The sequence below is a fragment of the Mesoplodon densirostris genome, chromosome 13 (genome assembly GCF_025265405.1).
Source record: "Mesoplodon densirostris isolate mMesDen1 chromosome 13, mMesDen1 primary haplotype, whole genome shotgun sequence".
Lineage (NCBI taxonomy): Eukaryota > Metazoa > Chordata > Mammalia > Artiodactyla > Ziphiidae > Mesoplodon > Mesoplodon densirostris.
The window spans coordinates 68739316-68753648 of record NC_082673.1 but is presented as its reverse complement, the minus strand read 5'-3'; the positions used below and the strand labels follow the sequence as shown (position 1 = coordinate 68753648).

Below are 14333 nucleotides of genomic sequence, written 5' to 3'. Positions count from 1 at the left end.
GATATATACCCATTATGGTAGGCAGAATAATGATTCCAGAATAATGGTTCCCTCAGAACCTGCAAATATGTTCTACCACATGGCAAAAGGAACTTTACAAATGGAATTAAGATTACAGATGTTATAATAGGAAGATACTGGAATTATCCATTTGGGCACAATCTAATTACATGAGCATTTAAAAGCAGAGGCAGAAGAGGCAGAGAACTTCTTCCAGCCTGAGGTAGAAGAGGGAGCAGCAGAGAGACGAGATAGAAGGGGAAACCACAGATATCTGAAGAATGAGAAGAACTTGGACTGCCATTGCTGACTCTGGAGATGGAGGAAGGGGGCCACAAACCAAGGAATGCCTTCAATTTCTAAAAGCTGAGAATAACCCCAAGCTAACAGCCAGCATAGAAAGGAGGACCTTAATCTCACAACTTCATGAAACTGAATTCTGGCAATAGCCTGCTGAATTTGGAAGTGAAGCAGATATAACTGCAGTTTCCAGAAAGCATCGCAGCCAAGCTGACACCATGATTCCATTCTTGTGAGATTCTAAGCAGAGAATCAGTTGAGTTAGTTATTCTCTGCCTAGATCCATGTAACTGTGAGATAATAATAGGTGTTGTTTAAGTTTGCGATAACTTGGATTAAGTATAGGAAAATAATGTGTTTGTTCTTTATAAGAAAACTAGGCACATAATAAAAATTTACAATATCTGAACATGAAGCAAATTTGAATGAATTTCAAAGGATTAAATTCATAGAGAAAATGTTATCTGACTATAATACAAATGAGATACACGTTGGTAACAAAATATAACTAAAGTAACCCATATGTTTATAATTTAAGCAATGTATTTCTAACCATGGAACAAAGAGGAAATCACAAAGGAATATAGAAAAAGTTTGACTAGGTCCCTTGCAGGGTGTAGCTTATGCAGCAAAAAGAGGAAAATTTAAAGCTGTAAATGCTTATATACTCTAGAGAAAATTGCTATGTAAGTGTTTAAGAATGGACTTTTCTGTATTTTCTTTATATATATATATATATATATATATATATATACTTTTTTTTTTGGCCTCACCGTGCGGTACGTGGGAATCTTAGTTCCCGACCAGGGATTGAACCCATGCCCCCTGAAGTGGAAGTGAGGAGTCTTAACCAATGGACTTCCAGGCAAGTCCCAAGAGTGGACTTTGATAAGGATGTTGATGAAGACATACTGAACAAAGTATATAGAACCCAAATGTTCATCAACAGTGAGTGAATAAATGAATTGTGGTATATTTATTGCAGTAGATTCCTATACAACAGTGGTTCTCAAAATGTGAACCTTGCATCCTTGAAAGTTCTGAGACATTTTCAGGGGGTCCATGAAATCAAAATTATTTCCATAATACTATTGAGGCATTATTCACCTTTTTCTCTGTATTGGCATTTGCCCTCATGCACAAAAGTAATGCTGGGTATAAAACTGCTGGTGCATTAACACAAGTCAGTGACTTCAAACTGTACTAGTAATCATTAGTCATTGTATTCTTTACTGCCACACATTTGCAGTGCAAAAAAAAAACAATCCAATTGTACTTAAGAATGCTCCTGCTAAAGCTATAACTAATTATGTCATTAAACGTCCACCCTGTAATACTCCTCTTTTTAATGACCTGTGTGACAAAATGGGAAAAAAAAGAAAAAACAAACAAACAAAAACCTTTCTATGCCTACTAAAATATGATGATTGTCTGAAGGAAAAATAGCTTGAGTTATCAGCTGAACTAGCTACTTTTTTCATGGAACAAACTTTTTATTTGAAAGAATGATTAACAGATGAACTATGGTTAGTCACACTTAGACATTTGGTATCTATTTCCCCCCTGCCCCTCTGAAAAATATGAACCTGACTTGTTATTTCAAGGAAAACAACTGACAGGATTTGCTGTCAGCGATGAAGTCTGAGTTTTCAAGTAAAAAATTAGAATTTTGGAAAACTTCAATCCACCACTGTAAGCTTTAGAGCTTCCCCAAGTTTAAAGATTTTTCTAGTGCGATCAATAGAAATAAAAATAAATGTGATTTTTAACTATTTTATAATGAAGTGTATCAAAATTTGGAGGATCTCTCTAACTCAGTGAACCAATGTATTTCAAATGACCAATGCATGCATAATGTTAAAAAATGCATTAGTAAATATAATCTATTGCAAGGACAAGGTGAACCAAAGGACTTTAATGTTACAGAGTGCAAAAAAATTAGCTGATATGGTTTGAATTCAACATTGTAACTAGTCAAGTTTTTATGTAATATCAAAGAAGAATAACCACTTTTACAAGCAAAAGCTATTAGAATACTCTTCCCTTTTACAACTAAATGTCTAAGTGAGATCAGGGTTCTTCATACCCATCAAACAAAATAACATATTGCAATATATTCAATAAAGAAGCAGATATGATAATCTAGCTACTTTCTACTAATGGGACAGGCATTAAAGAGATTTGCAAAAATAAAGCACAGTGTATTCTTCTCGTTTTTTGTTTTGGAAAAGATAGTTATTTAATACTAAAATATTATTTATGTCAACACATAATGGATTTATTCTGGATATTTTTAAATGATATTACTAATGCACATTTTAAAATGTTTCTCAGTTTAAACTTAAATAGCATAAATATTGATAGATCTAGCCTGTAATATCTTTTTGGGGTCCTTAATAAATTTTTAGAGTAAGTAGGCCTGAGACAAATGAAAACTACTGCTATTCAGAAATAAAAATATTTGATAATTTCAGTACAGACTAATTCTATCTATATAATGTTGGGCAAAAATAGCAAGTATATTAAAAATAATATAACTCCATTGTATAAAATTCTCAATCCTTAATCTCATATTAAGAATAAAAAATGAGAAAGTTACATAGTGGGCAATTCATAGAAAATTTTTAAAATTATTCATCTTCATTAGTTTTATAAAAATTATATCCAATGAATGTGCTTTTTCTTATTTTTAATTTTTCTTTTCTGCTTTATTAAGTGTCAATTGTAAATTATATTTTATATAATCCAGCTTATCATATGCAATAATTTATTAGCAAAATAAGTAGTAAATTATGGGCAAAAATATCAGACAAATATTTGTTATGTAAACTTATGCATTATTAACCTAAAATAATTTGCAACTGTTAATTTTAATAGAACTTCCTGGAATCTGATAAAACAAAATCACTTCTCACACGTAGACATTTTACTTTCAAGATTTCATATTTAGATAATATCTCTTCCTTTAATATTAAATTTCATTAAATATTTCCCACTCATATATACTTTAAACTGTCAGGAAAATTCAACAAAAATGTCTTCTAAGTGTTATTAAAATCAACAGTTAAAATATGCACAGACCCATAATCTCATAACTTACTTCCCAAAGTTTGAATTGATCAATATTTTCATATAGATGATATATGGGATAGACATGATAAACAGTAATAGCATGCACACATAAATAAACATATTTATATATACTTATGGCAATTGCTTTCGATGAGTGACATGTTCTAATCAACATGTCATAAATTAATTCATACCACACACACTCACAAAGCTTAGGGATTTGATAAAATGACTTTTAATACTCTTTCAACTCTATTAGGAAAAATGTCTATAGCTAATAATTAATTCTGTTTATGTTTCAGGTTAACAGGATTCCATCTGCCACCACCAGTGACAAGTACCAAATCTGTGTTCTCACTACGTTTGACCAGTGATTTTGCAGTTAGTGCTCATGGATTTAAAGTATACTATGAAGGTAAGTGATGATAATATAAAAGGCCCACTGCCCAGTTCAATGTAGTAAAACCAAAATTCTCCAGGGTAAAAATAGAAGAAAAATCAGGGCCTCCATGGTGGCGCAGTGGTTGAGAGTCCGCCTGCCGATGCAGGGGATACGGGTTCGTGCCCCGATCTGGGAGGATCCCATATGCCGCGGAGCGGCTGGGCCCGTGAGCCATGGCCGCTGGGCATGCGCGTCCGGAGCCTGTGCTCCGCAACGGGAGAGGCCACAACAGTGAGAGGCCCGCATACCGCAAAAAGAAAAAAAAAAAAAAAGAAAAAAAAAATAGAAGAAAAATCACCAGGACAGACGTTATAGTTCATCCTGCTATATCAAATCTTTTTTTTTTTTTTTTTTTTTTGCGGTATGCGGGCCTCTCACTGCTGTGGCCTCTCCCACTGCGGAGCACAGGCTCCGGACGCGCAGGCTCAGTGGCCATGGCTCACGGGCCCAGCCGCTCCGCGGCATATGGGATCCTCCCGGACCGGGGCACGAACTCGCATCCCCTGCATCGGCAGGCGGACTCTCAACCACTGCGCCACCAGGGAGGCCCCTGCTATATCAAATCTTATACCAAGATTCATCTTCTCAATAATCATCAATATATAATAAAAAGCTAGACTTAGTAGGCTTTAATGTTTCATTGCAGTGTGCCTAGACAGAGGAAAATCTTGCCCTTAAATCTTCTTAGGAGATGAGACCATGGCATCTTTATAGGTTTAAATCTTAATAAAAGGGAACAGAATCTGAGAGTAAAAGGAAACTAGGTCTGATTTGAGATTCAGGCATCACAGACTCCATCCTATTCTCCTCTGTTCTCTGCCTCTCTGCCATAAAATAAACTGGTCATTTGTGTTCTCTGCAAGTTAGAATAAAGAGAAAATTCTATGAAGAGACAAGAGTTGACATTTTTCATTTTGAACCAGTATTTCCAGTCCCACAGATCCATAATACCTTAACCACAAAGAGGAAAATAAAGAAGCACTTGAAACTGATGTTTTTTATCTGGAAGTTTGCTACAGGCTCTTAGTATCAAAACCTGAACTTATTGGAGGTCATTTATAATCTTTATTTATCCCACATAGTGTGGGTACTCATGTTTCACTATACAATTATTGTTTGATAACTGGGTGACACCACAGGCTTGGCTGATGGTGTTAAAAATGTACAGAATCTGTATTGTTTTCTTTTTTTAAAGTGTAAAAAAATCTGAAGGTAAAAATAACCTGTTCTCAAGTGCTTCTTATTGAGGTCATGTAGTTGTAATTTCTTCTCTATGTGACTTGACAATAAAATCTCACCTAGTTTAGGGAATGGTCCCTTCCTTACCCATAGGAATAGCATAACAGAATTCGACTCGCCTCCCCAGGACCATATTACCAGAACGCACCACACCACATCTAACATCATGATAAGAGATATACAAATACAGTAGCAGGGGTGGTTACTTTCTAAAGCACATAATAATTCAATATATAATATGTTTAAAGAGCACACTAGAAAACAATCATATATAAAATAGAATTGCTTTAGTATACAGGTTAACAGTTTGCATGTTGGGAAAGTTTTAAACTGAAAGTTTCATCTAGTGCTTTCTCCCTAGGAAAAAAATACCTGCTAGCAAACTGTTGAGTAAAAATATTTTCTCTTTTTTAATCTTCTTAATAATGCCATATCATAGCAGTTTTGAACACTATTTTCTACCTAATACATTTCTGAACTGTGTCTTTCTCTAGCAGGGGAGGATGCATTCCATGACTTATTTTCCTCCATTGTGATAGTAATAATCATTATTTTTGAAGGTACTTTCACAATAGTTGAATATTTTTATCTTGGCAACTTAATTCATAGTTTAAAACACTACAAACACAAAGGTTTAATTTTAAGCATAATTTTGGCAATATTGGATGAGTTAGTAATACAATAGTTTTCTATTAAAGGCTCCATAATAGAGAACTTGTGCTCTGTTCATCAAAGTATAAAGATATTTTAGGTTAGTTTATTCTTTCAGCAAATACTAAGTATACTGAAATTGTAGGAACTTGGAAGATGTATTATAATATTGCCATACTTTCTGGTTTGACTGTCAAGTTTCATGAAATACTGTCAAAAATATTTTCATAGCTCTCCATTGTTTCTACATATAAAACATTAAATTTCTGTCTTTTCTGCTTCAGTGAAAATGGATTCATATATCTTCATGATATTTCAATGTATGTTTGGGAGATCCTGACTTAAAATGTAAGGTACTAGGCAGCTGGGTAGTACTGAGGGATTGGTCATCATCCTGCAGAACATCTTCAGGTATTGATTTGCGATGGGTATCTTCTACCATGTATATTAGTTTTCTATGGCTACCATAGCAAACAACTACAAATTTAGCAGCAAAACAACAAAAATATATTATCTCACAGTTCTGTAGCTGAAAAGTCCTGGTCGTCTCTGCTAGTCCTCTGCTCAGAGTTTCATAAGGCTGAAATAAAAATGTCAGCTGGTTAGGCTTTTATCAGAAGGCTCTGGAAAATATCTATTGCCCACCGTTTCTAGAGGCCTCTCTCTTCCTTGCATGTATGACCTACATTTGTGAGCTAGCCACAGGTGAAATGAATCCTTCTCATACTTGAAATCTCTCTGATGTTCCCTTCTTAGTGCATCTCTCTACTACCTTCTTTTCCCACACATCTCTGACTTCAGCTGGAGAAATTTCTTAGCTTCTAAGGGCCTATGTCATTAGATTAGCCTTGATTATCCATGTAGACCCAATCTCCCCAAGTTAAAGTCCTTAAGCATAATTACACATGCAAAGTCCTTTTTGCGAGGTAATATGATATATTCACAGGTTCCAGGGATTCTGGGGTGTGTGTGTAGGCATGTGGGTTAGGCTTCATTAGTCCTACCACACCATGTGCAACACTATGCAATATTTTACAGAGGGAGTAGCTACAAGAATTTATTTATTTAACCACAGCCAATGACACTGTCAAGGCCAACTGGTGTATTGTGCAGTTCAGAAAACTTAGTTTGAAATTTCAAAGCCTGTCCTCTAAATTTGCACCTGTATTTTTGTTTGTTTTGTTTTGTTTTGTTTGCAGGATGAACCTAATGCCTGAATCTCCTTTATTTTCATTTCATCTCCCTCCATATAATCACTTATTAATTATTTTCTTTATTTTTTAAAGTTTCCTGAGACTTTGTCCTGTGTACTAGAATTTATGAGATCTCTATTTATTAGTGATATTTGTGCATTTTTCTGTGTTTCTCAAACTGCCAATAGTGGGCCAAATGTATCAGAATCATCTGGAGAATTTGCTAAAGTGTAGAATTCTTGGCCCCAGTTACAATCCTGAATCAGACTGTGGAGTGAAGCCATAGAATATGCATTGCAATTCCAATTGCAAATCCAATGTAGAATAATTGATAAATGTACATCATCTGTGATCTTCACAGACCTTCTCTGTTGTTACAAACTTCTGCTGTCTTACTTTAGCCCATATACTTTAAAACTGTGGAGGGTGATGTCCCCATCTCACAAATTTTGATTGAGTTTCAGAGCTCTTAACCATTTATCAGAAATGCTTTTAAACTTTTTGAAGTTGAAGCTGCGAGGTGTTAAATTTCTGTGGAAAATTTTCCCCATTAATATCTAGCTGCATATATTTTTATTTTTCCTCATTATTGTCTATCATACACTTGAATTTCTTGTCACTGTTTCTCAAAATTTGTTTCATAGAACTTTGTTTTCATATGTTTCTTAAGATTTATAAAAAGAAATGAGGGCCTCCCTGGTGGCGCAAGTGGTTGAGAGTCCGCCTGCCGATGCAGGGGATACGGGTTCGTGCCCCGGTCTGGGAGGATCCCATATGCCGCGGAGCGGCTGGGCCCGTGAGCCATGGCCGCTGAGCCTGCGCGTCCGGAGCCTGCGCGTCCGGAGCCTGTGCTCCGCAACGGGGGAGGCCACAGCAGTGAGAGGCCCGCATACCGCAAAAAAAAAAAAAAAAAAAAAAAAGAAATGAGTAGTGTTCTGTGAAACAAGTTGGAAAAACACTAGTGTATACTAAGTTGAATAGTCATATAACCATCTTTCAAAATTTGATTAGGATAAAACTGGTACCATCTGTATTCTGTGGAGCACACAATGGAAATGCTCTTTTGTCTTTTCAGATCTGCCAAACAGAATTCAAAATATATTCTAGCTTCTGCTAAAAGTTATTTTGTACAATGGACTCCTTTCACATTTTACTTTCAAAGCTATGTAATCATTCTTTATAGGTGCAAGATCATAAAGATATACCATGGACTATCTTATCATTTTAGAATTGTTTATTGTAGAAAGTAATATAATCCAAGCATATAGTGGATTATATACATATTACATGTAATCATTAAATCATTATTATATATTATATGAATTGGTTAGTGTAATGTCTAGGAAAATCTCAATGAATAATTTCAGTATGTATCAGTGATCCTTCAATGATCAGAAACAGACATAAAAATAAAGTCTTGAAAATCGCTTCAAACTCAAGGTAGCTATTATGCCCTAATGATTATTGATGTGTATGACTAAGTAATTAAGATATTACAGGGATAAGTCTCAGTTTTAGCAAATTTGCTGTTCAATCATTTTCACATTTTAATTAAGAAACATAAAAATGTGTTTAATAACAGTATTACTACTAGGTAACATTTATTGAGTGATTTCTTTGTGTCAATCACAGTGCTAAGCATTTTACATGGATTTTTCTCACCCTAGAAAATTATATGAAAAATTGTAATGAGCAAGAATTTAATAAAGCACTAACCTTAATGTAAAAATATGTTTAAGTACCCTAGAGATGTAAACTGTATATATTTTAGAGACTTATTCTATACCTAACTACAAACTAATTCCATTATAAATATATATGACCACATAAAAGTTAGTGCAAACGAGCATTACAAAAGAATTACTGATAATGCTGTGTATAAAACAATATGAAATATAAAAGCTGAAATATATTTTTGTGTATATTACATGTGACCTATATATTCTGTGTCCTTTTTAAACACTTGACATACAGAAGAATGTTTATACTATTTACTATTCTATTTTAGCTATCCATCACACATGTTTATCAAAAGTTTTCACTTGAGAATGTCAAATGACTTGTGATTTTTAATTTTAGGTGTTAATTTTTATTCCTAAGCTTTATAAATTTAAACTGCAGTACCATGAACTTTAATGGAGAGATTACAATTTAGAATGAAGTCAGTTATGCTTCTAGCAAGACAGCTGAATTGTAGCAAGAGAAATTTATGTAATAAAATTATATATATTAGTTTTTTATCAATGAAGGTAGGTTAGGTTCATAAAAGAAGTTAATGGATCTTTACCTTTCTTCTAAGAATAAATGAGAGATATCATATTTTTAAAACATAATACAAGGAAATGTAATACGTGCAGAGACTTTTTTCTGGTCTCTCGATCAAATTCAAATATTTTGCCTTTAGGGTTCCATAGCGTCTGGCTACTTAGGTATTAAAACATCTTAATCCATGGCCTGTCCCGCCTCCCCCAACTTTATTTACTTTGGGTAACTTCCTGCCCTGAAATTTGGATTGAGCCACAGGCAGAGGATGAGATTATCCTCCTACCTCCACTCCCACTACTGGTGCCATCCCTGTGCTCCAGCTTTTCTTGGCTTCATTAGCCACCAATGGACAGGGGCAGGAGCAGGAGGTAGAGCTGGTACCAGGGAACTAGGATGAGATCCTGTCTCTGTCATTGCCCCTTTGTAGCATTTCCCTTTGGTATCTGGTCCTCCCTTGTTCCCCAGGGTCTAGCCTGGTGGTCTTGTTTTCCACTGCTCCTCCAGTAGTCTTTGCCTGTTTGGTCTGACACTATGGAAGACAATTTCTCAGGTGGCCTTGATCTCCATGGCACAGTCTTCTGGGTGTTCCATCCTTCATGGCTAGATTCATTGGAGGTTCTATCTCTGGAATTTTTATCACTGGGAATCTGGCCCTTGGATGGTTTAGTCTTCCGGGGATCTAGGCCACCATACTCTGCCCAAGTCCCATCACAGATGACATGGTCTTCTGAGATGTCCCATTCTTGTGAACTAACTCTTTGGCGATCAGGCTCTGTTTGGTCTGGCCCTCTGGGAGACTTGTCTTCAATGTTTAGGTCCTCACAGAGTGTGAGCAGCTGTGTCCTGGCCTTTCTGGAACATTAGCCCTAGGTTTGAGGACTTTGGGGGTCTGGCCCTCCAGAAGTTTTGTCAGCTGCAGGCAGGTCCCTCCAAAGGTCTCTTCACCACAGTCTGGCTCTTTGGTGCACCTCTTTCCTATGGCCTAGTTATCTGATGGTGTGGGCAGCTGTTCATGGGACCCTGTACTTGGCCCCAGCAGTGGTTTTGTCTGTAGTGGCCAGTGACCATCTATCTAAGTCATGAGTGCCTTCTCTCTCTTGTATTTATTTATTTAATTGAAGTATAGTTGATTTACAATATTATATTAGTTTCAGATATACGACTTAGTGATTCAATATTTTTATAGAATATATTCCACTTAAAGTTACACTGGCTATATTCTTTCCCTTTTAAATTGTTCAAAATCCCAATCTAGAGAATTACAAAAATCAGACTTTTCCTTAAATATCATCTATAGAATGGAGTTAAAAGTCACAATGTTATAATGAATATGTGGATTTGGCTGGGTATACACAAAATTTTATTAATTCTCAAGTTTACATCTATTATCCAGGAAGATATACATTTTCATTGTACTCACAACAAAACTTGAATAGTAGTCTCAATACTATGAATGCTTTTTGACATTAAGCAATAACATTAAAAAAAAGCAATAACATTTTAAACATTTCCCATTTCTGCACAGTGTAGCACATACAACCTGTACAACAACAGATCTCCAGCCTTATTTCCTCATCATTTGCCTCAATTCATGAAATGGTCACATGAACATATGTTAAATTTCTACATATACTATGGTATTTAAATTGTTCTACCTTACATCTCCAGTTCTCCTGCTGAGTACACCTGTACAATGTATTGTTATTTTTTGCTCATGCTAGGCTCTGAGAAGTTTGAGGGTATAGAACCTGTTTTACTTGTTTTGCAAATTGTGCCCTATTTCAGCACATTCCTGGCACATTGCAAGAACTTAATAGATGCTTGTTACATTCAAGTAATAAATAGGAATATCTAATACTTTGATCAGGAATCAGGAAAGATTTAATACATCTCCCACTTACAAAGATTTAAAACTCCAGTGAATATGTTAAAAGGCAGTAACCACAGATATTTACATTAAATGAACAAGGTTTAGGAAAAATTTTGGTCTTTTATTTGAGAAAAGCCATAAATTATACTTAAAATTATTTTTACTTTTTATAGATATTTTCTTTACTTTAAAATCTTTACTTTCTTGAAGTAAATAGTTTCTTTATGAAGCACTTTAAACATACAAAATTGCCCATATGGCATATAGAGAAAAATAAGCTGAATATAAAAAAAATGTTAAAGCCAGTGACATATGACCTACTTAATCTTTGTGCTTCACATGGAGAAGATGGGTTGGAATTCAAGATTGTATTTTATTCTCCAGAAGTAGGATGATTAAACACAGTATGTAATCTCATTTCACACTAAATTTCCTTCTTTTATATATGTTGCTAAATGTGTCATATCTGTCAACTGCTATATTTTATCATTTTTATATGAGTGCTAGAATGAAGTTTAATTGAGACAGTGATTAATGTAAGATTCTAATTATATGTCAAAGATTTTTTTGTGTTTTGTACACTCAAAGACTATACATTGTGATAAATTGTTATAATTGATAGCATACAACTCGTGGTTTAAAAGAGAACTATACTATGAGTTTGGTTAAGGAATGAATTTGTGGATTTATCTTGATTCCCTCTTAACAAAATGTAGTAAATTAGTAAAATATAAATTTATGTTTTTTATTTGACTATAAGTGTGATGGCATATCACAGAAAATTAAATTTGAAATGGTTTCTTCCTTATAAAAATAATTATGCTCTTTAACAGAGCACCATTTAATATGATTAAGAAATAAACATAGGTAAAATAAAATGTGCAAATCAAATATTTCAATGGGAAAAATAAACAGCATCAATCATTTTCATTCAATGGGTATATGTACTGTATTAGATAAAATTATTTTTCTGCATGGAGAAATAATTACATCATCAAATCCCATTTTCACTACTTGTTACACAAGTCTCTGCTTTAAGATGGATTTTTCATAATTTTCCCCATACCACATAAGACAATATAGTTTATCACAATAAAAATTATACTCTTCCTATATAGTGTGATATATTGTCTAGAATATTCTTTAGGTTTTGTATACTCTTTAATATAAATTGACCTCAAGGCGCTGGTTGTTGGACTCTTAGTATTATTCAGAGAACTAAATGTTATTGCTCCTATCTAATTATTAAATCAATGATATTTCCAATTATGTAGTTAAAATTATTGAATATTTCTAAATAATTTTCTTCATATTCATTTGCATTTACAATAATTATTCTGGTTATCTGCCATCTTTGAAGGCACTTATCATTACTTTTTGTCCTTACACCATGCTTCCAACTGAAGACTTTATTTCTCATTTTACAGCATGTTCTTTTGGTCATAATTGTCAAACACTAGCCATCACTTGCTATGTTTCATACAATATTTCATTGTGCTTTTCTGTGTAGATATAGCATAGCATTTGCTTCTCATAATGATATTTAAAGGAATTTTTCCACAAAAGGATCCTTCCCATCTGTATTGGTTTTGTATTGCTGTATAACAAAATTACCACCATTTCGTGGACTAACACAACACAAATTATAATCTCATAGTGCTATAGATTAAAAGTTTGGCAGGGGTCAGCTGGGTTCTTAGCTCAGATCTCACAAGTCTGTTGTCAGGGTGTTGGCTAGCACTGTGATTAAGGCCAGGGTCCTATTCCAAGCTTACTGGTTGCTGGTAGAATTTATTTCCTTAGCAGTCGTATGATTGAGGTCCCTATTTTCTTGCTAGTGATTGATCAGGGATTTTTCATAGTTTTAATAGGCTGCTTGTGGTTCTTTACCATCCTCCTCACCCAAAGGCAGTTCAAAACCTTTCAGCTTAGCTACAGTACTTCTCTCAGACTTTCTACTTGGCTTACAAAGAGGGCTATGTAGTATAACATAATCACAGGACCGACTGTCACATCACCACTGCCATATAGTGTAACCTAATGAAGGAGGCAACTATTCCATCATATCCATAGGTCCCACCTGTACTCATGGGAGGGGGTTGGAAATCTTGGAGCCCATCTTAGAATTCTGCCTAGCATATCCTGTTGAGTGACTCATTTAGGCAATAGTTCAAAACAGGATAGAAAATACAGGAAGAGAAAGAACAGAAGGTTAGAAGATGTGTTTTATTATTTATCACCCTAAGCAGAACTATCTTTACCTGAAAAGAGATATAGTTAATATATTCTTTATATTTTTTCTCCTTACTTTGGTAAACTGATTTCTTTTAGGTTAGTAAGTAGCACATTTTTATATTCTATTGCATAAGTTCAATTCAATTATAATAGGACAGTGTGCTTCAGATGCTTATTTTTTAAGATGATCACAATTTAATATGAATTTATTTTTAATATAGCACATTTTTTTTCTTAGTAAGAAATATAGGGTAATGGAAAAAAAAATTACAAGACCTAATATTTAAGGCTGACTATCACTCAGATGCTCTGAGGCTCAGTTCTTCATAATACGAGCAATACAATACTGATTCTACAAGGTTGTTTTGAAGATCAAGGAAGTTAATGATGAAACGTTCAAAGCGCAGCACCTGATATATAAGCAACATTCAATAAATGTTAGCTAGTATCTTTGCTGTTCTACCATATATATTCAATATTATATATTGGTAATATTGATATATATTCATATATATTATAATGTTTGGTCATGTCATATAAACTCTGAATTTCCATTTTCTCAAAAGAAACAATATACCTAGCTATTTGTTTTGTCTTTCTTAGAGTGTTGTTCAAATAAGAAGATGGCTGTGACAATTTACCCATATGTTATTTCAGCCAGATGAGTTAGGGAGCAGCAAGCACCCTTAGATAGGGTTTCCCAGGAATCACAGTGCTGTCAATGGGGTGATCCATTTTCAGCTTGAAACAAGAAAAGAAATGACAGTTTTCACATATGCACAGACATGTGCAATGCTCTTCCAGGGACAAAGCTCAAAACCCTGACAGAGTCTAAGAGAAGTAATCCACTCGAGTTGCAGCTCTGAGCTAACACGTCAGTGCTAGAGACAGAACTGGAGCATGATGAGGCAGTCATTGCAATCGACTTGGAAAGAGGGTGAAATGGAAGAATGCCAAGTTTAGTATAGAAATTAATTGAATAAAACTTGTTACCTAAATATAGTCCTTTAAGCAAGTGCATAAACAAAAACTCATAAAAAATTATGGATAATTATAAGGGCTCTGA

At 34.4% G+C, this 14333-nt stretch overlaps 1 protein-coding gene across 3 annotated transcripts in view; it reads left to right on the top strand.

Moving 5' to 3' along the window:
- The window catches only part of CSMD3 (CUB and Sushi multiple domains 3), a 1097518-nt gene that overhangs the window by 170443 nt on the left and 912742 nt on the right, over positions 1 to 14333 (top strand). For all 3 annotated transcript variants that reach the window (XM_060116495.1, XM_060116494.1, XM_060116493.1), the window contains exon 3: positions 3675 to 3787. In XM_060116495.1, the coding sequence (XP_059972478.1) occupies positions 3675 to 3787 (113 nt within the window). The remainder of the gene's footprint in view (positions 1 to 3674; positions 3788 to 14333) is intronic.